General features: G+C 42.1%; 1 protein-coding gene across 1 annotated transcript in view; it reads left to right on the top strand.

The window, feature by feature from the left end:
- The window catches only part of Pkhd1 (PKHD1 ciliary IPT domain containing fibrocystin/polyductin), a 493,369-nt gene that overhangs the window by 22,441 nt on the left and 444,483 nt on the right, over nt 1-26,445 (top strand). The window contains exons 7-22 of the mRNA XM_008766937.4: nt 2,332-2,410; nt 3,866-3,940; nt 5,132-5,196; nt 5,661-5,700; nt 6,651-6,721; nt 11,380-11,481; nt 12,180-12,275; nt 14,499-14,640; nt 15,180-15,294; nt 16,114-16,392; nt 17,603-17,692; nt 17,788-17,878; nt 19,019-19,161; nt 21,486-21,613; nt 22,212-22,387; nt 25,669-25,807. Of these exons, the coding sequence (XP_008765159.2) occupies nt 2,332-2,410; nt 3,866-3,940; nt 5,132-5,196; nt 5,661-5,700; nt 6,651-6,721; nt 11,380-11,481; nt 12,180-12,275; nt 14,499-14,640; nt 15,180-15,294; nt 16,114-16,392; nt 17,603-17,692; nt 17,788-17,878; nt 19,019-19,161; nt 21,486-21,613; nt 22,212-22,387; nt 25,669-25,807 (1,831 nt within the window). The remainder of the gene's footprint in view (nt 1-2,331; nt 2,411-3,865; nt 3,941-5,131; nt 5,197-5,660; nt 5,701-6,650; nt 6,722-11,379; nt 11,482-12,179; nt 12,276-14,498; nt 14,641-15,179; nt 15,295-16,113; nt 16,393-17,602; nt 17,693-17,787; nt 17,879-19,018; nt 19,162-21,485; nt 21,614-22,211; nt 22,388-25,668; nt 25,808-26,445) is intronic.

Below are 26,445 nucleotides of genomic sequence, written 5' to 3'. Positions count from 1 at the left end.
GTGTGTGTGCGTGGGGCAGGGGGTGGCAATTGGTGGCTGGCCCTGTCAGATTGGTCCCCGGAGGCACGATGCACATGACTGCATCTCCACAATCACTTTCTGGACAATTACTCTCATTTCATTTGGGAAGCTTGCCCAGAGTAGCAGCTAGGGACATGAGGGAGGAGGTAGCTACAGACGAGACAGCGTGTTATTTTATGGGTAGTTGGATTTTTGTATGTGCTTAACAGCCCTTCACTCTGACGCAGAATCCCCTGGCACTGTGTTCTACTTTGTCCATTTGTCAGCCTCTGTTCAGATTCTTTGTTTAGGAACAAACAACCAAAGAGCCCACAGGAACTTCTCATTTCTGTAATCTACTAATCATTTTCCAGTGGCACATAACAACACTTGAGTCTTTAGGTCTGGGAAGCCAGTGGTACATCTTTGTCAACACCAGCAAGATATTTTTTATCAGCAGCAGAGAATTTGAGGTCCTAATCTTCTGAAACCTCTGTGATGTCTGTCTCAGTCCTTAAGATGGTACAGTGTCCATCTACCTGAAAGGGTCAGTGCTAGGTGTGCAATGACTGCAGATGAAACTCCCCTCTTACTAATGACACACAGAACAGAATGAGAAGAACATACAGATGATGATGATGATGATGATGATGATGATGATGATGATGATGATGATGATGATGATGATGATGGTGATGGTGATCGTAGTCAGCAGCTTTCACTGCTCATGGAGAAACTCAAAAGTTTTCTGGATGCAGTGACCACAAGTAAACTGGAGGTACCCCTTTTCAAGTTTTGAGCCCTTACTGGATTAGCAAATAGCTCTCTCATCTGCAAAGCTAGTTTATAATATTTCCGCCTGAACATCATGCATAACTGGGGTTATAGGTATATGACACTATATGTGGCTTACCCTGTCTTTGCTCAGTGAACAACATATGTCCAATATCCACCCTATTCAGAACTATTTTGCTTGTTTTGTGCTTGTTTTTAGGTCTTGTCCATTTGGCTTGTGAGGGACTTTTCTCTTTTGTACTCAGAGTTACAGAAACTACTTAGGATCCCAGAAGACTAATCAGAATGTATGACATAGCCTCCTCATATGGCTTTTTATTTTGTTTTCTCATTTCTATTAATTCTTTGAGAATCTCATACAATATATTTTGGTCACATTAACCCTCTAACCCCACTCTTTCCAGATCCACTTCCTCCTTCCCTACCCATCCAATTTTGTGTTCTCTTTTTATTTCCTTAAAACAGTCAAACACACACACACACACAAACACACACACACACACACACACACACACACACACACCCCAAGTCCAGTTTGCTGCCCACCTACTCTTGGGTGTGTGACCTTCCACTGGAGAATGACTGGCTTACCAGAGGCCACTCTCTTTGAGAAAATTGACTCCCCCCTCCCAGGAGCTCTCAGTGGTCAATAGTTCTGTATCATGAGTAGAGTTTCATGCTAACCTCCCTTACTCCGTGCTGGGATTTTGTCTGCTTTGAGCTTGCGCAGGCTTTGTACATGGTGCCATTACAAGCATTGTGAGTTTGCTTGTGAAGCTGCCCTGTTGTGTTTGGAAAATGGTGTTTCCCATTCATCATCCCTGTTTCTCACTCTTACAGAATGACTCCTGAGCCCTGGGGTCGAGGGGGTGTGATATGGCTATCCCTACAAAGAGCTTAGCTGTCTGTAACTCTTATCTTTTGCCAGTTGGCCAATTGTGAACCTCTGTGCTAATCCCCATCTACTACCAAAAGAAGCTTCTCTGATGAGGGTTGACATATGACACATAAAACTCACATGCATCATGTTACATAAGGGATGCTGCTGGGTGTTTAATGTGTGCATACATTGTAAAACATTGGTATTGAAAGGTATATGTCTGTCTCCTCAAACATTTATTTTTGAAGACACTCAGAATCCTTTCTTTCTGATTTTAGAACACAGTACATTGACATTATCTGAAGTCACCTAACTGTAAAATAGAATGCCAGGACTTATTTTTCCGATCTAACTAGAACTTAGCTGTCATTGGTCAAGCTATTCTTAGCCCACTCTGTCACTGGTTCTTTCTAGCCTATGTCAAGTACCATTCTATTCTCAACTTCTGTGCAATCAATGCTTTTGGTACTACATTATTTTAACTTTTCTAGTGTATAACCCTTGTCATGGGGCTCTAGCACTCATTTCACATTGATATCATTTATTAAACATGTTAACTTTATACACTTGTGCCTTGTTGGGTATATGTAACAAAACGAACACAAACAGAATTTATGTTATACATTTGAAGTTTGAGCTACCTCTTCTTAAAACAGGAGAAGTAGTGCATGTGTATGGCTGGGTCATTACTGATCGGATGGAAATTTTTGATCCTGATGTGGACTACATGGAGAGGTAAGCATATGTTTGTTCCTGGGTTACATATGTGCTAGATGGCATCCTGGGGCCAGCTTCCTCTGCAGCAGCAAATTGTAAGCACTTGTCACAGAACTGCTGTTTTTATCTATGCAATTTTTGGTTTCCTGGTGCATCAGATTTCAGCTTTTACTTTGCTAATGTGATTGCAACTAGCAGATTAAGTTGCTATTTATCTATCTATCTATCTATCTATCTATCTATCTATCTATCTATCTATCTATCTATCTTTCTTTCTTTCTCTCTCTCTTTCTTTCTTTTTTGTTTGTTCCTTCATTCCTTCCTTCTTTTCCTCTTTCCTTCTTTCCTTCTTTCCTTCTTTCCTTCTTTCCTTCCTTCCTTCCTTCCTTCCTTCCTTCCTTCCTTCCTTCCTTCTTTCCTTCTTTCCTCCTTTTCTCTAAAAAGTAGAGACTGGGCCCTGTGTGAGCTGCACTATAACTATACCAATGGGCTTTTCCTTTTGGTTCTTACCCTTCTCTCCCTGTACCCTGAGGGTAAATTCTTCCTAAAGTGATGCACAAGCACAAAAGTCCACTAACCTCTCTTTGAAGCTAGTTACTTTCCACCTGTTCATTCAGAAATACTACTGGTTGGATGAGAGGGAACTGTGGGCTTAGTCACCAAACTGGGAAGGATGCATGAGCTCAGTTATTAAAAGCTGTGTAGCTGGTAAAGTTCTCTGGAATGATTAGATGTGAACATGACTTTCTTCAATGGACACATTGCAAGTATAAAATGTTACTATGAAATCATCCATGCTGGAGAGAGGAAGACCAGAGTTCATGGGAAGCTATAAGCAACTGCTTGTCCCCAACAAGTCCAGTAAACATAGTGAGGATTTTTAAGGCAGAAGAAACATTATCTCACTATTTAACCAACTGCACAGTGTCTATACACAGTGTTTAAAATTTTCTTCATCCCAGAGTGAATGTCTTAGAGGCATTTCCTACAGCTTCTCCATCTCTTTAATTCTCCCCTCTATATCTGTCATTAAGACGTTATCAACTTCTTTTTCTTTATAAATTAAGAAGAGACTTTTACTGGAGATAGAAAGTCCAATTGCATCCTTAGCCCGTGTGCAGACCTGTGTCAACCTCAATCTGGGCTCTAACTTTTAAAAGGAACCACAGTGAAAATGCAAACTTTACAATGTGCAGACCAACCAAGCATGGCCAGTATGGGGAAGGCTTTGTAAAATCTCCATGTGCAGTGTATGGGCCATGAGAGCACCTCTATTCCCTAGGAGAAAAGTTACAGTCTTTCACTGGCCCCTGCAATGGTACCCCATAGGACCAGAGGAGAAAGTTTGTAATGGTCTACCTCTTGGCAGTCAAGTCATAATGGTCTACCTCTTGGCAGCCATGTTTACTGGGAACACAGCACTATTGTTTCTTGTCTTTGTTTCTGTTTTTTTTTTTTTTCCCTCTAATCCAGCCCATTAATCCTGGAAGCTGGAGGAGACAAATGGCTTACTCCTTGTTCTCTTATAAACAGGAAGACAGGAATCTGGTGAGTATTTCTGTTGTTGTTATTGTTTTCTTGTGAATGTGTGTTCTTTCAGTTTCTCCCATATGACAACTGCATGCACCTACATTCATCACTTCAAAAATAGGAATCGTGAGTAGTAGTTTTCTCTATTTAGGCTTATTGGAAAAGATGAAAGACTCGGTTATCAGTTGAAAATAAAAAGTAGAGGAGAATCTAAAGCCTTTTGGGAAAATGAGTAGGCAACACTTTCTAAAGTCATACCTTACACCAAAGCTTGTCCAATGGGTTATATTGAAGTTAGTCAGTAATAGTGATATGTATGGTGATGAGCCTTCATTTGCAGATGAGACAGGGTTTCTCAGAGAGCAAGCAGCAGACTTGGGTCTGTATAACTAACAAATCCTTAGAACCCATGTACTAACCACTGTAGCTATAATAACCCGGAAAGCAAACAATGCCTGAAACGTGTTTTTTTTTTCTTCTTTCCCCCTTCTGGTATTCATGTTTGCATGTGCATGCTTATGCGTGGGCATGTATGTGTGAGGCTTCACATGTACATGCAGGTATGTTCAAATTAGATGTGTTGGAATCATAATAGATCTCTTTCCAACCCTATTCAAAGAGACAGGCCCTCTTAATCAGACTCAGCTAGCTATGAGTGGTCTTGCCCACACAAAATCACATCCTGAAATGTTTTAAAATGAATGTGTACATTCTCTAGATCATATAGCCCAAATATGGCTGGATTCTTACTTCACTATCAACTAGGTGTATTGAACTTTCCTTTGAGCCTATTACAAGAACTGTGCGCTATGGCCTGGCTTCTTGGGATGAGTTTCTAGTGGAGCCAAATTCTATCCTATAGTTTCTTTCTAGAGTCTTCCTGTCATTTGTCTGAGACTGCCTGTTTTTTTAGATCATCTCTTGATAGGTTTTATTATACTTGTCATAAAATGGATTTTGGGGAAGAGAAAACTAGACAGAAACTAAAAGTAAGTTAAACTTTGTTTGTCACAGTGTCTATTTGCCATGGGGCTTATGTAGTGACAACTCCAGTTAGCTTTATCCGGAGGATAACCATACTATAGATACAGTCAGTACTTATTGGTTTCCTCTGGCTAATTTGACTTCTGTATGTTGCTTTCTTCAAAGAACTGGGGAATTCTAAGCAGTTGTTTGGTTATTCTTACATCAGTATGTTTTTCTCCACAGTTTTCCCATCCAGGAGGAACATGGCCTTGGGACTGTGCAGTGTCGCGTGGAAGGCAGTTATATTGGTCTGTTTTAGGACTATCATTTAAAAGAAATATAATTTCTTCCTTGGTATCCAGAAAAGGAAAACAAAATCACACTTCTCATATGGTATCATGTGAATGATAATAATTGCTACTGAAGTCGCTTCTGAAAACACCGCACAAAACAACTTCCATGCAAACTGATTTAATTGTCATGATCAGTAATTTTGCTTTACCAGTGACCGTGCTGGCAATATTAACCAGTGTGTGGGGATTTAAATCATGTCTCATCTAAATCTAAGGCCCGCATTTCATTTGCCATACATGTGTCCATTTCGTCATGAAAGTCGTAGTGTTAATTCTCTGAAATATTTACCTGGGTAACATGAAAGAAGGTGTAAGCTAGGACAGTAGTGATGGTACTGGAGTTTTGGGCCTTGGGTAGCAATGTCCTGGCCCAGGAGAGTCCTGCACAGTCTTAACATGTGTATTTCTTTGTCTTTCAGGTTCCCAGAATGTTAGTTTCTCAGTATTTAACAAAGGAAGGTGAGTAACTAAGGTAGACAAATCTGCCCGAGTCTTGTATTGTCTGTAACATCCTGTGTGCATCCTTTAACCTTTATAATTTGAACCACACACCAGTAGGATAGAGCAAGCTTCCTAAACAGCCTGCATTCTTTTTTATTTTACTTGAGAGAGCACTGTGGTCTGACTGACCTATGGGTATCGCAGATGTTTCAATGTTGGGATGACACAGAATCTTAAGAACTAGCCCTTAAAGTGCAGTGACTACAGCTGGTGTGTGTGTGTGTGTGTGTGTGTGTGTGTGTGTGTGTGTGTGTGTGTGTGTGTTTTGAGTAACTGTTTCCAGACACATGTTGTATCATTATTAAGAATTGCCTTCTTCAAGGGGGAAAGAATTCATGTTTCACCATTTTTTTTGGAGACACAGATAAATTAAGATTCTGCATTTCTGTATGTGCCTTCTTTTTCTGGAAGAAGTTTTTGTCCTTCAAAGTACATTCATTGTTTGATATTAATTTCATTGCGATTATATCAACACATTACATATGAATACATAGCTCAGTGTATGTATTTGATTTCTCTTTCTCTAGTCTCAAGAAGCAAACCCATATGCTGCATTGTAGTAATGTATTGTATGTATTGTAGGACTCTTCTGTGTCATTTATCTATTGGAGGAATCTACCTTATCTGTCTAGTAAACATTAGCTCAGTATTAGGCCCATCCACATTTCCTCCTGCATTTAACACTTCTGACATCCCACAAAATAGAGATTATTCCAATTCTATCATTTTTTCCTATGAGAATACAAGCTTATATTTATTGATACTGCTTTTCGGTTATCAAAAGGATCTGGTGACCAAACTGTTAAATTTACTAGAGGTTCTCCTATAAACTCCTTTCAAGAAGCAGATTTATAAAGAAATGCAATTGTAGGTGACATTTTATCTGAAGCCTTTGCTTTCCTTTGGAGGTCGATGGTGCATAAGGAAGCCTGGCTGATCAGTGCTAAACAGGAACTGTTCCTGTACCAGACATACCCAGGTACTCTTTCCCTCCGTCCTGTCTTCTTCATCCTTCTCTACAGTGCACTAAAAGTCAGACACTCCTTTCTTCAGGCAGTCTTTCTGTGACCATTAACACGACCCCTTCGTTCTGGTGAAAGGTAATCTGCTTGTGTCTGTACCAGCTCTGGTGCTTAAAGTCTTGCACTGATCACTGACGTTCTGAGAAGTCAGATGCTATAGTTCTTGCTGTTTCCTCACAGCTTGCATGCACACAAATGTAGACGCCGTGGCTCAATCACACACTGTAGCCTCTTGATGCAAGCAAGAACTGAAGTAAACATGGCACGCACGAGGCTGGCATCAGTGCAACACAGCGTACTGTTCTACAGTGAACTTTCTATTTTAGAAAAGAGTGAGCATTATAAGAGTACAGAAAAATCATAGGAATGGTATAATATAATAAGAAGATAGAGGTAATTTAAATCACATATTATTATTAAATATAGATTATACATACTTGTATTACATTTTTATTGAATTGCTAATACTTTATTATCATTTGGCATTTTCATAATTGTAGTTATTTTGCTTCCCATTCCCTTCTTTCTCCAATGGCTGTAGATTAGATTTATATTCACCAGCATCATCACCACAAATACATGTGGTACGTATCGTATATGTCCTTACAGCATGCTGATATCACTACATGACAAGGCTTCAGCACCAGTACATTCTGATGGCACTACTGATAATACAGATATTGTTTGTAGATGCACTGTCGTCCAGTGGCTTTTGACTATATACAAAGAGGTTCAATTGCAGACACAAAGATATAGCCATATATTAGATGAAACATAGAGGAGTTGTGTCTTCCTCTGTGTTCTGAAACGTATCAGAAGGAATGTGGAACTTAAAAATATAATGGGACTTCTTTCTGGTTTTTCTCACAGCCAGTGCTTTCTGACTTGCCTATTCTGATGCTAAGCTATGGTGTGACCCTCTGATGGGCAAACTCTGATACCAAAAGATGAACATTGAAAATTGGAAAGTTGTATGTAATTGTGGATTCAGTTCACTGGCAGGCAGTTGGCTATTTAAAGAGAGCACCCAGAATCTAGGTTGGGATACAATCACAAAGTCACTGAAAATGTGTCTGTGAGGCAGGTCCAGATCTCAGAAGCAGTGAAAATCTCCCTTTCCAAAAGAGAAAGCTATCATCTCCTAGATTGTGGGACAAATGCCACTTGCTCTCTAGACCACCCATCTTGTTGGAGCTGAACTGTGATCCGTGCCTTTCTTGTTTTTAAACAGTTACGTGGTGTGTTCGAGAGTAGGTATAAAGAAGCGTCCATACTAATGCATACAGCTACAGACAGCAACGAGACAGTTACATCCTTGTTGAGGCTTCAGCATATAATCCCAATAGTCACCTCTTTGAGCTAAAGAATAGGAAATATTGCCTCTGTGTTACTATTGAGAAAAACACATCAAGAGGGAGCACAACTTATCCAAAGGTTCCCACAAATGGAAAACACGCACTTAACCAACACCCAGGAAGCATGCTGCCGCTGGTACCCTGCCTTGGCTCCTGTGATTCTGCTGTGATTTGGAGCTCTGATGGGCTGGATGAGTAGGCTGACAGTATCTGTGATCATACATTTCTTGGGATGGAGACTCACAGGATGAGCATTTTCATAGCAGAGGAATCCCTGGGGATATGAAGAATTCCTAAGGGTCTGGGATTTAGCCTCTTAAGGCTGGCACTCACAAATAGTCCAGTGTGGTTAAGCCTCTAAGCCTTTCTGAGCCTGGATTCAGCTTAGGAGAGATGAATAATGTGGCGCTTGTCCTTTTACTTCCAAAGACTGGCTAAGGTAGTTGGTAAGGAAGAATGTTTGAAGTCACCCAACATTTCTCTGTCCTCACAAGTTTCTTCATTTTGTTTCCCACATATTTATTAAATACAACACATCGATTTTATTTTACTATTGGTTTTTTTGAAACAAGGTTTCTCTTTGTAGCCCTGGCTATCCTGGAACATGTCCGGTAGACCAGGCTGGCCTTGAACTCAGAGACTTGTCTGCCTCTGCCTCCTACTTTCTAGTATTAAAGGATCATGCCACTATACCCAGTTGATATATATATTTTATCTTTATAACCTCTGTACAATTGGGAGCCCCATAATCTCCAGTATAGCTTGCTGTAGTGACTTGTAAGGGGGTCTGACAACATTGATCCTCTGCAGATCCATGTTCTACACAGCTACCAGCAGTTTCTACATTAAGCACACTGGCACTTCTTCACTGTGCACATAACTCTAGAGCAGGGGCTCTCAACCTTCCTGATGCTGTGACCCTTTAGTCCAGTTCCTCACATTGAGGTGACCTCCATCCATAATATTGTGTTCACTACTACTTCATAACTGTAATGTTGCTACAGCTGTGAGTCATAATGCAAACATCTGACATGCAAAACAGTCTTAGGCAACCCCTGTGAAAGGGTCATTGGAACTTCACATGGGTCACAACTCACAGGTTGAGAACTGCTGCTCTGAAGGAGCACATCTTCTGTGAGAAATAGTCTAAATGCCTATTTCCTTCTTATGTGCTTCTACACTTACTCTTCCCCCCTCACTTCTTCCCACTTTTCCTCTCTCTCTGTCTCTCTTCCCCATATCTCCACATATTCTAGCAACACTAAGATGCGTTTTGTAACCTTTCCCTAGTCTGCCTATTATTTTCTTTTAATGTCCCCTGTTTTTTATGTGGTCAGTTATTATTATTTTTAAAATGTTTCTTCCTGAAACAGTCCTGCTCTATAGCCTTGAGTTTGTTATACTGTCGCGGTAACCTTCCCAGTGCTGGGAGTCTCGCTAGGTGTACACCTTCATGCTCAGCTTTCCTAGGTCAGTTTAAATTCACCCTTTAGGAATATCATATCCAGAAAGTGTTTTCTACCCCCACCTACTCCTAAGTCTTTGTCTATTTTGTAGCATCTTTAATTTTGCTTACCTGTATGTAATTACCTACTTTAATTATACTCCTACATGCATACACTTCCTTACCATGGTCACGTGCTGAATTCCTCAGTATCTTCCTAATGTAATAGAGCAGGCCCTCTGTGAATCTTGGAAAATGATTGTGCTGCCTATGGAAGTCCCTCTTCCTAGTGAACAATAGTGAATACAGAGACCCAACAGCTGCTCCAGATGCTGCTAATCAGTGATGGCTGAGTGCTTGGCTCTAAATAGGACACTTGAACTACTTCCTCTAAGGCTCAGGAAACACCATGGAAGAGAGTGAAGGAGGAATGTAAGACCCAGAGACAGGAAGAAGGGGTATAAAATGCCAACTTCCGAGTATGGTATAGTCATCGCCATCTTAAACTCACACTAGACCTATGTGAGACTCGCCTGCAGTCATGGAGTTTAATTATTGGATACTGAAAGATTCTGGAAGACTGGGAGCCATTGTCTTCATTTCTGGACCCACTGATGAGTATATCAAGTGCCAATGGACAGTACAAAATGTCTGGTCAAACAGATGACCTTGGTTAAAATCACTAAGAAGTAAGATTTGAATGTGAGCAAAGGATTTGTAGGGAGGGAAGAGTGTTGAGAAGGTGGGAGGCGAAAAACATTCAAATGCATTTTATTCATGCATGAAGGTGCCTAGGACCAAAGCAAGTTTGAAAACAATGATTCCTACTTTGAAGTTGTAACTATTCATGGCCAGCCCTTGTGCAATTACATTTAGCTTATGCCATATCTGAATGTATGTCTACTATACATTACAATATGAATACATATAACTTTACACTTAGTTTATCAAAGAGAACAACTTCTTTCTCCTGGAAGGAATCAGACTTTAAACTGTCAATATCTAAAGAAAGTATGAGTGGCTGGAGAGATGTCTTGGTGGTTAAGAGAGCATACTGGTCTTGTGAAAGACCTGAGTTCAATTCCTAGCACCCATGGGAGGGAGCTCAGAACAACCTATACCTTCAGCCTATAACCTATAACCTATAACCTATAACCTATAACCTATAACCTATAACCTATAACCTATAACCTATAACCTATAACCTATAACCTATAACCTATAACCTATAACCTATAATCTGATGTCATCTTCTGGCCTCTCTAAACACTGCATCCCCCACCCCCATATCCACATAAGTAAAAAACATCTTTAACGAAAGGGTAGTGTGGAATCCTTGAGGGTATGTTTCACATTGCTGTAGGGGATTCAGCTTGAAGGAAGAGTGGGTAAGACACTGCATGCACCCGGGGAAGAAGCCTGCAGGGTGAGGAAGAACAAAGGACCATGGTAATGAAAAGTCTCAGCTAGTGCATCCATTGTTGAGTCTTCCCTGTGGTGTAACCTACTCTTCTCCCAGTGTTAAATTAAATCCTTGATGTGAAGAAACATAGTTCATAAGAAAGCATAAGAGATGCAGGAGCCTTTGCTGATAGCATGAGTGACCTTCCTAATAACCACTGATCTTGTATAGTATATATTGTATAGTATACTATATATAGTATACAGTCTTTTTGTTATTGTGTGCATTAAAAATGACTATTAGGAAAACTTCAACTGTTGCTTAACTTGCAGTGTAAGAATTAAGTGATGGTGGTTTCTCTGGGTCACATCACATTATATATTTAGAGGCTTACATTTTTATAAACTCTTGCAGAAATCCACTCTGTGTTTCCAAAAGTTGGGAGCCTTGGGGGAAGAACAGACATCACTATTACTGGAGATTTCTTTGACCCTTCTGCCCGGGTTACCATTGCAGGTAATCATGCTAAAATGGCTGAAAATGGTTCAGTTTTAAACGCTGTAGGGTTTTTTTTATCTCTTATGGCTGTGAGGAGGAGCTATCTTACATTTGAAACATATGTATGTATGTATGTATGTATGTATGTATGGTGCATGTATAGATGTGTACGTGTATGTTTGTATGTTTATGTGTCTGTGGTGTGTGTGTGTGTGTGTGTGTATGTGTGTGTGTGTGTGTGTGTGTGAACATGTGCCACAGTGTTCCTGTGGAGGTCAGAGGGCAGCTCCCCATACTGAGCGCTTGGCTCCTTTGTCTTGAAACAGGGGTGCTCCTGACACACTCACGCTGCACTTACCCACCCCACAGAGCAAGAGGGTCAGCACCTCCCTGTGGAATAGAATTGCTTTGTCTGACTTGCTTGCTCATGGCCAGGAGCTGCTCCACACTCATCCCCTGTTGCACTGCACAGACTCTTTCCTGATCTCGTTTTGTCAGGGTGACAACTTTTCCTACTATCCTGACTCCACCCCTTTCATCAATTGGACCCCGTTCAGCCTTTTCTTCCATTTGCACTGGCATGTGTGGCAATCATTCATCCATGCATTCTTGGCATGATGTGTGTGTGTGTGTGTGTGTGTGTGTGTGTGGTGTGTGTGTGTGTGTGTTTATGTTTATTGACAGGTATACTTATGAGCTTTAAAAATTCTCCTTAGGCATTCCATGTGATATTAGACATGTGTCTCCCAGGAAGATTGAGTGCACCACCAGGGCTCCAGGAAATGGAGCAAGGCTCACTGCTCCCCAGGCAGGTAAGGAAATCACTAGGGCAGTTCAGTCAACTCACTGCCACCATGTTTTGTTTCAAGGATCCAGGGACTAGAAGGAAACAGGCTTAAATTCTGTCTCAGCAGCGTGACTAATTGGATCCTTAGTGCTGTGGTCAAGCCTATCATATTGGAATAGCTTAGCTTCATTGTGAGTGGCACAATATTCCTAGCCCCAGCCATGTCTCTAAGCATTAGACTTCAGGAAGAATATAACTGCCACCAAGACACCACAGCTACTGAATGCAATCCCCAAACTGCCTCTCTGCATTTGGTAGGGCGGTTGCATGTTTTTTGGCCGAGGAGACAAGAGCAGTGGAGCATGCACCTTTGTGCTCATAGCAGCAGCAGCAGGCAGGTCAGACAGTAAGGCACAATGGTGTATATTTAAATACTGTTTATTTCCCCTGTGGGCATTTTTCTGTTGATATCACAAATGGGTATGTGTGGTGACATGACCACCAGCATCTGCTTCCAGTAGGCAGCAATGGAGGAGGCAAGGCAGCAGCTTCCACCTGTCCTTGTTTGTTTGAAGTGCCCACATTTTCTGCTAGGCATTGGCACTAGAGGCTCTAGTTCAATTAAGGATAAGGAAGGTTGGCATGTTGCTCTGTCAAGAACCACAGGCTGCTGCTCTGTGCACGAGGCACTGACCTAATGCTCAAAGATGCAGTGAGTCAGTTTGAAAGGTGCAGCAATTATAAGCCAAATTGTTCTGCAGGAGTGAAACCTTCCTAAAGACAGTCCTTTACTGTGTAGAGAGAAATGCAAAGGTTTGTCTTGAGAATTCTGGAGCTCCCAGATTGCCAGTGTTTACTTAAGGAGAGCTCCCATCCAAGGAGACCAAAGTACTGAAATAAGTAAGGCAGAGAAAGTGTGTTTCCTGTGTCAGGAAACAGAAGGTGGTTCCCTTGTTGAGCATTTCCTGCTTTAGGTGCTTTAATGGTAGGATCATTTCCGGAAAGCAGCTGTTTGAGTAGGTGATGTCCCTTTTGAAAAGTTGTTGAAGTTTGTCCTATGGAACTAGGGCAAAACACCACTCAAAGTGGAACTTCTCCAACATGGCTGATTCTTGTCCTCAGGGGACAAGATGATATTAGCATCTTCTAATGAGTTCAAACCAGGGATGCAGTTCATCCTGCAGTGTACAGCACAGCCCAACAACAGAGATGCCTAGACTAAAATAACAATGGGACAGAGATTGGGGATCTCAGAGTTAAAGTGATTTTTTTTCACATGCTTTGAATTCTCTATTTATCCCATATTTATGATCCACCTTAGGGGCTAATGAGCAGCATTAGTAGCTTATAATAATAGTTATAATAGTATCCTTTATTGACTAATTACTCTATTTCCGAATGCTGTAGTCTTTGACTATTGTTTCTAGTTTTTATCAGCTCTATTTCGATATATGGGTAAATGGAGACTCAGGGTGTTGAGGAATGCCCCCAAACTTTGTGTCTAGTAAAAGATAGATCTCGACTCTGAATACACAATTAAATACATCTAGAAATATAATGCTCATCCAAGATGACTGTCCAATATTAATCAAGATATGTATCCAATATCGATGCCCACTGCCTTTTGCCTCAAGGTTTGCTCAACATAAAGTGTAAATGAAAAAGTACAACATCAGTTAAAATATCACATAATAAAACTCTGCCACCAGTCGGCCTTGTGTGCGGGTCCACACATTGAGGTCATGATACTCGAAAACTTGAAGGACTAGCAATTTTTCTGGGAAAAGGGAATTTTATGAAATATAACTTGCAGGCTGAATCAGGCCTTCAAGTTCATGTCCAACTTTTGAAGGCACAAAGGCAGGCAATTTCACACATTACTGCTACACCCGCCATCTTTCTGAACAGCAGTGTTTGTTCCTTCATGCCCTCTCCAGGATGTGGTCTTCTTCTGTGGCATGGTAGCTGAAAAGTCTTCCTCCTCTCCTCTTTCCTCCTTCTGAGAAAATCTTTCCTTAATATTTCTCATTAAGTTGGTCTTTCCAAGAATCTACCTTCTACCCAGGGACTTTTTTCTTTTTTTCTAGAAAATTCCTCTACAGTCTGTCACAGAACTACCCTGACTTGGTCTCTGGTGACTCACCAACCCAGCAAGCATCTGCAATGCTGTTCACCCTGTAATTTGAGTGGGGTCTTTGCTGTGAGGAGGAACACTACCTGGTGGTTATGGGACATATGTGTCTTATAGGTAATCGAGGACTCCTTTTTGAAGTTGGAAATGCTGTTAAGGATGAGGAGCTGACTGAAGCCACCCCAGGGTACAGGTGGCAGATAGTTCCTAATGCTAGTTCTCCATCTGGCTTTTGGTCCAAGGAAGGGAGACCTTTCAGGTATGTTGTAAATTGGGAATCCATAGCAAGAATATACTGGCTAATTGAGGTCAGCTAGGACACAGGGAGGAAAGCAATGCTATTCCTAGGGGGTCATTTGTCACATGGGCCAGTTCAACAGGAGGAGTATTTGACAGCATTCTCAACCAATGTTGGTCATTCTGTTGATCATATGACCTTTTGTTGGTATACAGCCAAATACAGAGCAAAATATGAAACCCATATTTCCTGTTACCCTAAATCTGCTTTGGAGATAAATGCTCTTCTCAGCCAAACCTCCACATTGTCCTGAGCTATGCTTGTCTGAGAGATGATACAACTGCAAGGGGCTGTGTGCAAACAGCAAAGTAGGTGTGTGAGCGATGCTGAGACCAGTTTCTTTTTCTAGAAACTTCAGAATAATCCTGTGGTATAAGAGTCAGATTTTTTTTCCTTGTCATTTCCATAATGAAGAGCCAAGAGCAGGAGCTGCTATATGCTGGGTCATTGATCCAGGCTTTGTTTAGCCTTAGCTGATTCTGTGTTCTTTCATGTTACAGAGCACGGCTCAGCGGGTTCTTCGTGGCTCCAGAGACCAACAATTACACATTCTGGATCCAGGCAGACAGCCAAGCTTTCTTGCGTTTCAGTTCTTCAGAGGAGCCAAGGATGAAGGTAATCACCTTCTCTGGGTTATCTTCCCTTGGCTCGCCATCCTTTGCTCTTGAAAGAAGAAAGGGTCAAAGATAAAGCTTTCCTGTTCTATGGTTTCTATGGTTGACCATGGATATTAATTACTGCAAAGCAATTTGGATGACTGTAATGGTATTGTAAGCTCAGTATCATGCCACATTTTTACAGTCTTGCTAGTGATATTTATCTCTGGGAAATATGCACATCTCTACTTTCTAGATGAGAAAATTGGGGTTTTGGAGAAATGTATGGTCTGTTCAGGATCACTTGAATAATAAGAGAAGAGTTCACGATTCAAAATCAGATTGGTTTGACCCTAAAACTTGTGCTTTCCCACTGTTTGAGCTAGCATTGTGTAGGAATGTTGTAGCCGCCTTTAGAAAGCTACCAGCATTCCTTGCTTGTGCCTTTGGCAGAGACCCACAATGTCCTTAGTCTGCTTTCTGAGACTGGCTTGCTGGAGAAAGTCATGGGTTTTGATGAGCTAGTGCCATTCAAGGTCTTTTGAGGGCTTAATACTATCTTTTGAAAGCATCATGCAGACATAGGGTATCAGGACAGGGGCTTTTCCTCAATAAAACTTACAAGTTTTAACTCAAACATGATGCACTTGAGAGAGAGAAAGGAAGAGGAGTGGAGAAGAAAACATAGCCACAGAGCCACAGTGAGTGGGCTAAGTTGTTGGAAAAGTGACGATTACTTAAAAATGTCATGTTGGTAGCTTTTCAGATGCTCATTATTTGAGAACAAAATTCGTAGAAGATTCATAGTGTTGACTCTGATTGGCTTATTTGGGCGCAGGTAGAAGTGGCTTCCATTGCAGTTGGCACTGCTGACTGGTTTGACTCTTGGGAGCAGAACGGGAATGAAGGGAGCTGGCAACAGAAGACAAATAAGCTAGAACTGCAGGGCGGAGCCAAGTACTACTTGGAAGCAGAGCAGCATGGGATAGCTCCCAGCAGGGGGATGAGAATTGCTGTCCAGATCCACAACACCTGGCTGAATCCAGATGTGGTCAACACTTACCTTCTGGAGAAACACCAGATCCGAGCCCAAGCCCAGAGACTTCCAGAAATACAGGTTTGTGTGTCTTTCCAGTACCACAGGAAAGCGAGCCATGGGAAGAGTAGAGCCTTCCTCAGTAAAACGGCTGGCAGAGAATAAGGAAACCTTAGGCACAATTGCATTTCCTCTGCCACAGATATAGAATATAGGGTGTAAAGAATAAAATTCCTTTTTTCTCTTCTTTTTTTTAAAATTTTTAAACGCTATCTATTTATGTGTATGTGTATGCGGGTTCCAAGGCCTGGTGCCTATGGAGACCAGAAGAAGGTCTTTTCTTCTGTGAGGGTGTGAGGTTCCTTGGAACTGGAGACTGGAATTATGATAGTTGTGAACCACCATGTGGCCACTGGGGATTGAAACCAGGTCTTCTGAATAAGTAGCCATTGATCAACTTTCCAGCCTCAGCGTTACCCCCTACCCCAGCCCCTGGCTTTATTCCTCCAAGTACAGTTAAGGGTCATTTGCACAGAGATACACATGGACACACACACACACACACACACACACACACACACACACACACACACACACCATTCTGTGTTCTAATCTGTCAATGTTGTACTGAGTCTTTTGGTTGTGCCTTGTGTCTTTGTTGAGCAACTTTAATATACCTTCTGTTGTCATTCACTTTTTCTATTCGGAGGTCAATGAATGTGGACTCCACTTTCTGCTGCTTCTGGTTAAGTAGTAACAGGAGCATAAGGAACCACCGAGAAAAGCAGAACAGGGCAAATGATTCCTGAGTCCTACTTCAGGATGAAAGCATAATGTGTTCAGAAGTGCACATCTGCTGGGAGCACAATAGAGATGGGTTGAGCCCTGTGAGGGAGGAGTATGGGATGTGCTGGCTTCTGCCTCTCGGGCCGCTCCTTCAGAGGAAGCATTTGCTGAGAAGTTTTAGAAGAGAGGTGGGCAGTGGTCACCATTATGTCACGTGCTCTCGAAAGTGTAACTTGCAGTGGCCATTTTTATGTCAAGTATTCTTGAAAAGCACAGCAGATAAATATGGACCCAATCAATTACGTTGTTCCAAGGAAAGTTTTATTCGATGGTGACACACTGTTTTCCAGAGATTTCTAGACCATGTGTATTTAGAAAAGTGAAACTGTAGTAAAATGGAAACAGTCTGCTGAGGAGCTGTGTGAGAGAAAATAGAGTCTCTAGACAGACTCTATGACTGAAAGTCTATGTGCATCAGTGAATTTCGCCTCTCTTGACTTTTTAGGTGTTGAACATGTCAGGTAAAGGAAACTTTTTCCTTACTTGGGGCAATGTCTCCAGCCAACCAGTTCCTGCAAATGCCACAGCCCAACAGGTGAGGGTCTTCTAATAATGAAGGTTAGCATGGGGATTTTAGGGGTGGCCTTTCGGCCTGATGTTCGAATGACCATATTTCATTCATCTCCATAGATCCAAACCATCATCGAGGAGTTGCTGGTGGTGAAATGCAATCTGGTACCCCTTTCAGCTCGTGTTCTCCTCTGGCTTGGATTTGAGCAAGGTGGCTCCTGGGTCGATCAATTCTGGTCCTTTCTTCTATTACTGCCTTCCTTTTCTTATAACATAGGAACAATCTATTTCTTGACCAAAGTGCTAAGAAAGCCAAATAAGAGCATGGTCACTGGATCTGGATGGAGTAGAGTGGCCAGGAGAGAAGCTTTTCATCAGGAAGGGAGATGCTTGGGTTTTGTTCTTGGCAGTTCAGTGGTGAGAAACACCATCTAGAGAGTTAGAAACACCAAGTAGGGAGAAGAAATAAGGTATGTATGGCAGTAGTAACTGTTAACAGAAATCTTGTTTAGTTCAAAATTGATTTTTGTTGGTGTGATGGTGGAGATCAAACTCCAAGGCCTTGCATATGTTCCACACAAGGTCTTTGATTGAGCCATACTGACTCCCTGTTAGTTAGAAGCAAAATTTAGAGATATGATCTCACTGAGTTGTTCAGATTAGCCTTGAACTTGTGACCCTCCTCCCTCAGCTTCCCCAGTAGCTGGGACTACAAGCATGAATCACCATTTCTAGCTGATACAAGAGAATTATTATATAAGAATATAGACAAAAATATTAAAATATGCTAAATGTGCTTTATTACTCTCCCCCATTACCAGCCAATGCATTCTAAAAACTATTCTCAAAGTGAAGTAAAGTTTCATTGAGGGGCTATGGAAATGGATCAGTGGTTAAGAACATTACCCCTCTTGCAGAGGGAACAGGTTCGATACCCAGCATGCACTGCAGTTCCAAGTGAGTGATCTGATACCCTCTTTTGACTCACAGCTACTGCTTTCTACATGCACATAGTACACTTACATATACTCAGGCACACATAAGTATAGAATAAATTGATAAATATTTTTCTATTGCTATTTCCCCTTTACTTGCTTCTCAATATCATATCTTTTTCATATGCAGTTTGTATCATGACACACAGAGAAAATAATACCAGTATTCTATGTTCTGAGGCAGCCAGAAAGGGTTTTTCTTAACTAGAACCTTCCATTGGGGTGGGGGGTACAAGGCCTATGAATTCTTCTCATCTCTCTCTCTAGGCTGAGTGACCAATGTTGCCATTCATTTCCTGTCCATAGACTGTTGTGTTTCATGACTTTGCCTGTGTTCCTATTTGAATTATGTCCAGGCTTAGATGGCTCCAGGTCTGATGGGGTCCTCACCAGTTCAACCGAACCATTCTGTGGCAGATTCAGCCTTGGTCAACTTCGACATCTTATCCTAAGCCCTGGGGCTGTCAGTAAGGGCTATCAGCTGGATCGATACCCATATGTGAGTGTCCATCCTCACGTCTCCGGGCTTGGCAGGTTGGGATTATTCCTTAGGCGTGAAACTAAAATAACAGAAGCATAAGAGAATGACTTCAGTGATTTGTAGAGTGAGTTTTGAGCTGATGTTTTAAATTTCGTGGCTACATCTCCAGGCTCCTAGTTTTATATTGATACCCGAGAAGGTTACTGTTAGCTAGAAGGCCTGTGGAGGCCTATTTGGTCAGATGTTTTCTTTGCTTTCTAAGCTTGAGAAAAACTGCAGATATTGCAGATGGACTTTGATTTGGAAGCCAAACTCTACGTCCTGTGTGCTCTTAATGTCTTACTGAAGTACAACAGGTCTTAACTTACTCATCTCTACAACAGTTAATGTTGTGGGCTGGCTCTCATGTGGTGACGATCAATACAATATAGTAAAATATTTTGCAGCAGAGAGGACTCAGTCGAGGGTAGTTATCATTTTCGTTATTGCAACGAATGTAAATAACTAGAGAACGGATGGATATGCCTGCTCCCTTTTCTATTTATTTAATTAAAAAAGTCATACATAAGTACTGTGTTTACATACATTTCACTCTTCCCTCTCCATATTCCAACTCTTCTTGTGTTCCCTTACTCCCTCCCAAATTCATAACCTTTTCTGTTAATTATTACACACACACACACACACACACACACACACACACACACACACACACACACACACACAGGCACATACTTCCTTCAGAACCCATTTAGTATTTCCTACGTGTATGTATGTTTGGAAATGACTACCTAGGACTGGGTAACCTGTCAGCAGGCTGGTCCCTGAAGAAGACGGATTTTCCCTCTCTCATAAGCCCTTAATTGCCTGTGAGGTCTCCGTCATCCACATTTGGAAGGGGACCTGGCCTTGTCATCCGCCAGGCCCTTTTCAGGCTACTGTATTGGGATTACACAGTCAGCTTCCCAGTCAGATATAAAAGATACCATCCTGTGGCTAGTGTTCTGGTCCTCTGGCCCTTAACATGTCTCTGCCCCCTGCTCCAAAAATGTTTCTCGAGCCTCAGGTGTAGGGGTTGTGCCATGTTGCAGATACCAGTTTGGAACCCCATGGTCATTTTTCCGCACTTTTGACTAGTTGTGGATTTCTGCGGTGGTCTGTGTCTGCAGCAGGACGATTCTCCTTTGATTAGGGATGGGAGCTATTGGTGGTATAAGGACAATTATTTAGAATGCATAATTATAAATAAATGATCATTTTAATTATTACATAATAATTACACTGGTTTAGGAACGTTAATCCAATTCTTGAAAACCATTTTTTTAAATGATTAGATGTGTATAGGTCTTTTTTTCTGTATGTATTTGCATATGTGTATTGGTAACTATGGAAGCCAGAAACAGGTGTCAGCTTCCTTGGAACTGGATTTACAGATGGTTGTGAGCCACCATGAGGATGCTGTGAATTAGACCCACATCCTCTGAGAGATCTACCGTAGCTCTTAAGTGATAGGCCATCTCTCCAGCCCCTCTTGATCACTTCTTACATTCTTGGTTTTGTACCTTTTCCATCTTCATAACAGGTGCAGTTCCTTGGTTCTGGAAACCAAAGTCAGTGTGTATGGGATAGCAGAGTTCATGATAATCTGCATTCTTCCTAGTTGAGCTTTAATGGGAATTGAGTTAAGAAACTCAGGTCAGGGAGCCATCCATCTTTAACCTCTTCTCTATTGCAGGCGAATTCTGATGGGCACATTTGCCCTTTAGGAGAGAGTTTGAAATGCAGAGAAATATTTTTGCTTGTCATAATGGGAGAATTGTTATTGGCACTTAGTAAGCAGAGTGCAGGGATGCTGTTAAATGTCCCATACTGTAAAAGACAGCCTTCTCAATGGTTGCCCTGCTCTCTCAAAGGCAAGAATGAAGAGGTTAGAAATGCCTCATGCTGATTACTTTTGATTTTGAATCAAGTTTAGAAATCAGGTATGGTGGGAATGAAAGAAGAAGAAAGGCTAGGACAGGATCGGTGATTTGCCGAAGGTGTCTGGGTTAAAGCAGGGATTTTGTAATGGATGTTCTTATCGCTGGGCATAGTACTGAACACTGAAAAAAGCCCTCCACTGATTATCATTATTATTTGGTCTCAGAGAAAGTAGCTACTGTTTTATTTTCTGGCTTCATTGATGAAGTCAAGAGCAAGGCTTTCTGCTTCCTGCTAGACTGGAAGCTGGAGGAATGCAGCACCTAGACTCTTGCATATCATGCAGCAAGCTCTCCTCACATAGTGTCTGAATTGAAGCTTCTGGCAATGTATACTGAAGGGCGTATTTGCTGTATCCACAGTTGTGCTTTGCATACAGAGGTCATATGAACAGGACCCTGGACATGACTGTTTCTTTCCTATTTGGCTTCCAAAATGTCATGAAGAATATCACCTGTGACTGGAGTCTGATGGAACCCCACCCTGAGAGGTAACCATGATGGGAAGGTGTCAGTGGATTCTGCCTCCTAGGGGCTGGCTCAGTTGTCTTGGAGAAAATGGTCCACGTGAGACACCGAGTATTCCATTTGGCCCTTAGATACTGACTCGGGGCTTTGAAATTATTCTATCTGACAAAGCAGTTTCACATAAGCGAAGGAGTCTGACAGAATCCTAGCATCACACTTAGGATGGGATGTGCAAGATATTCTTTGATGAGCTTGAGGCCCCAAGAATCTGCACTTCACTTAAGTGCATTCTGCTAGTGGGTCTGTAATAGAATCAAGGCCACCTGCTCCATTGATTCTGTTCTCTATCCAGAAGTTTCTCCGGGGTCTTGAAGTTGTTTTAAATTCCAGTGAGCCAATAATACCTGTATGGTCCTATGGTTAGAGCCTGGCATGAAATCTGTTTAAGATGCATAATTACATTGTTACTTGGACATGCTGCTGATGCCTAGTGTCTTGACTGCCTGATGACTTCGAATCCACTGATTTTGTACATGAAGGTATAGGGGACCCTTAGATTCAGGCCTTAAGGAGAAGACCTGAAGGCCTTACCCATCAGCTCCTTCCACTCTGCTTTGACAGCTGGCACTTTACTTGCAATAACCTCTGGGACACATGTGTACGCCATTCTGAGGAGCTCCAGTCTTCTCTGGCAAACACCCCATTGCTGGTTCATCGGATCGACATCTTCCCTGTGGTTCCAGAGGCAGACTTGCTCTATGTGGATGAAATTATTCTTGCAGATACCAACGTAACAGGTGATCACTGCATCTGCTGTTCTCTTGGGCCTGCCTGTCAAATGCTATCTCAAACTTTCATACTAATTATTGCTTTCCCCCCCTCCCTCAAAGGAAAGAATGGGTGATTCTTCAATTTGCTTGCCCTGGTTTGAAGGCAGATGGGGTTGAGAGTGTGTGCCCTTACTTCAGTTTTTCTCTAGATAGTTTTTCTGTCTCTCTCTGGTCTCTGTCTTCTGTTTATCTCACAGTTTCATCTTGCTTTCTTTGTGCTTATACTCCTACTCCCCACATTATAACTTTCTGGCTTGGAAGATTTGTTCTCCTCATAAGAAAAATGGGTACAACAAAGATTATACCAATAAAGTCATCGAGAGTAACCAACGATTAATGTAAAGTTACCCTTTATGTCTCCTGACCAAGGAAGTACTTAAAATACATAAAAATTGTGATTATTATCCTGTTAGGCCAGCAGGGTATTTCCCTCTCCTTTGGCCACAGTATCTGTCACATAACAGTGATTGAAGTAATACTCAGTGTTTGCTTCTATATACGGTCTAAAGGTATCATCTATGACTTTCTGGATAGATAGCCGGTGCTGCAGGGACAGACTCCTGCTACAGAATATGAGTTCAATTCTGATTCTTTCCCCACAGAGTCTCCTCCAGCCTCTCTTGGGGATAGTGTTCTCCTCTGACAGTGCTGGCTACTGTTCCTCAGGACACAGGGCTCCGTGATGAATCTCACTGAGGTTGGCTGTGCATGAGCACTGATGGCCAAGGCTGATGGTCCAGGTTCTCTCAGGGCTGCCAGTCTCCCAACCTTTGCTCCCTTTCTTATTCTGTCAAGTTTGTTTCTTATGACTTTGGGCTCAGTCCTTCCCTATTTCCGAGCTTTCCAGTCTGTGGAGAGAGAAGATGACATGGTCTCTTGTAATTTTACTTACAAAATGTGCAACTTTTGAGCCTTTCTCCTAGAAGTTGCAGATCCAAGGGTAAGAGAGATTGCAGATGGCTCATGAGAGGAAGATCTGCTTTGAAATCGTATAACCCTTTTAAATTTAAATTTTATTTTTATCTATTATTTATGTGTGTGTGCACGTGTGTGTATATGCCATGGTGTACTTGTGGAGGTCTGAGGACATTTTCGTGAGTTGTTTCTCTCTGTCTACCTTTGAATCATTTCTGGGCTTTGAACTCAGATTTCCAGGCTTGCATGGCAGGTGACTCTCCCTAATGCTAAGTCATCTTGGGATTCCCCTCTTAAATTTTTTTCTATCATCTTTGATGTACATGAAAAACCCGTATTTTGTATTTTGTTGTCCCTGTTGGTTTAAGTGTTCTTTGAATAGTTGGAGCACACTGAACCACTGCTAACTGTCCAGACTTTTCTTTGACACACCAGAAAATGATACTATTTTGATGCTGGTTGAGAGGATGAACCATATTTGCTGGTGTCTAAAAGAACAGCTCGAGGGCTTTTGTCATCCCTAGTACTGCCCAGATTTTTCGGAGGGTCAAGTCAGTCAGTGTTCCACAATCTAACCATGTTTGGGAAGCTCTAGACGAGATAGCAGGTGCCATTTTGCTTCCTCCTCTCTCCGTTGTATGTTACTCTCTCACTTGAAACCAGTGGTTCTCAACCTGCAGATAGTGACCACATGGGGGCCACATATCAGATATCCTGCCTATCAGATATGGCACAAATCATAACAAAATGAAACACAGTTATGAAGTAGCAAGGAAATAATTTTATGGTTGGGAGCTCACCACAATATGAGGAACTGCGTCGAAGGGTGGCAGCGTTCAGAAGGTTGACACTGGATGTCATCCTTCTCAGTGTCCTTTCTCACTGCCCTCACCTTTTCCCACGAAAGCTCTGTAGACGTAGACTCATCCAGGGGCAAGGTAATGAGGGTAGGGAGGAGAGCGAGGTGTGGGCTAGAAAGAAGACTGGCATTGGTAGAGCAGTTTCCTTCCTTCCTTGTCAGGTTGCTCTGCTGGCATCCCCGAGCGTTTTAGTTAATGGCAATGTATATTACATAGTTGAGCTCAATTGTCATGATTAACAATACACTGTCCGTCTGATCAATATAATATGTGCTCATATTATTAAGCTTAACGGCCTCTCTGGAAGTTCTTTGTATCCACAGTGGTAACTTCCATCACCACCACCGTCACCACCACCACTACCACCACCATCATTATTTCATGTAGTTCTCAAAAGCACCTGAGGCTGTCCTGTCCGCTCTAGTCTATGTCTGAGGAAATCAGGCCAAGAGGGGTGATTGTCAAAGCTGGGATGTGGGGGAGGGAACAGAACCCAGAGTTTCCCGACACTGTCTCCTCAGCAGTGCTCGTAATCACATGGATCACCTACTATGTGCCAGTGTTGCAGTGCGAACACTGCATGGTGGCATATGCCTTAAATCTCAGCACTGGAGAGGCTGAGATGGGCAGACCTCCATGAGTTCAAGGCTGACCCGGTCTTGCACAATACGTTCCATGATATCCAGGGCTATGTAGTGAGATCCTGTCTCAAACAAACTCAAGCAAACAAGGAAAGAAGTGAGCACAGAGGACAAGTATATTACTGCAGTTGAACTCTTCGTCATCTGAACTGTGAACCGTGAAAGCTGTCTTTTACCCACTGGCCAGCAGGAAGGCAAAGGAGACTGAAGTAGTCTGTGGCCACTGAGGTGTGCAGTCTTTCCAAACTTCCTGCAGTGAAGATTTGTGTCAGTCACGTATGTCATAATCCTTGGTTTAGAAATCTGATCATTGGGGAGCTGGTGTTGATGAGCAGAGTGGGGAAGCCGGGGATTGAATTTGTGTGTTTCTGTGCACACATCACTTCACACTGTGAACAAACACTTGGGTAGCACACTTAGTACATCCTTCAGGGGCATGGCGTTCGATCTGTCTGTGCGCCACTAAAGTTTCCAAGGCTGTGGGAAGGGGTAGCTCTTATCTGCACAATAGAAGGTAGGGGTGTTCTAAGAGGTGTTCGACTGGTGGGAGTTTACTTTTATTTTATTTTATTTTTGTTTTTGCTTTTTTTGCTATGGAGTTGATATTCATCTTCTTATATGATCTTTGAATTTCCCTCTCAGTGATAATCTGAATGTAATCCCCCAGCCCCCTGTGCTTCTCGGATGGTAGTAGGTGGAGAGAGATCCGGTCTTTATGTGTGCTTGGAGATCTGAGTGACTCAGCCATTTCCAGCTAGAATTTTCCCCTTCCTGAGTCTCTATCTTGAGTTATATGGCACTAACTCACGTTATATGGATCCCTGGTTTCTAGTTTCTCAAGCCGATTCTGGAGTAGCCCGCCCAGGTGGGAATGTGGTGGAGTCAGTGTCTGTGGTGGGAGTCCCTCCAGTCTACAGCATAGCCTCTTGGATGGCAGGATGTGGCTCAGAACTTCCTCTCATCACTGCATGGTAAGGAGTGGTTTTCGTACACGGGTCCCTCTTCGGTAGCCACAGAAGGCTCTGTGCACATAGGCATAGATTTTATCGGGGTGAGAAAACTCCATAGCTTACTGTTAAAGGCACTGGTCTTATCTCGAGTATGCTGTATGGGTCTCAGATGGAGATTTTGTTTACAGAAAAATTGCTGGGACTTGGTAGGCTTGGGGTAGGGTCTTCTGAAACTTGCATTTTCAGGGACCTAGTGGTGCTGATTTATCTGGCTCAGAGCTAAATATACGAACCTATTTCTACTGAATTTGTTTTATGATAGCTTAGTTTTTATGCCAATCAGAGTAAACACCGTTTTTCCATTTATGCCCCTAGTTGTATCCCTACTGTATTTGGTCTTTACTCTTTCAAGCAGCCTAAGGAACAAAAATAGGCATTTCTGAGAGTGCACCAGCAGATGGCACTAGAGTATCATAACCCTGGCTTCCTGGCTGCTGTAGATTACAAACCAGAAACTAGGGAGCCTTGAAATTCCAGGACTACATTTATGTTATTCTTTCAACTTTCACTTAAAACTCAGCAGGATTACCAGAATCCAAATGCCCTGACCTGGATGTATACTGTACATACATGTGTATGTGTGTATAAACATACATACA

The sequence above is a fragment of the Rattus norvegicus genome, chromosome 9 (genome assembly GCF_036323735.1).
Source record: "Rattus norvegicus strain BN/NHsdMcwi chromosome 9, GRCr8, whole genome shotgun sequence".
Taxonomy (NCBI): Eukaryota; Metazoa; Chordata; class Mammalia; order Rodentia; family Muridae; genus Rattus; species Rattus norvegicus.
The sequence above is the reverse complement of the archived record's forward strand: the minus strand, read 5'-3'. Positions and strand labels throughout refer to the sequence as shown.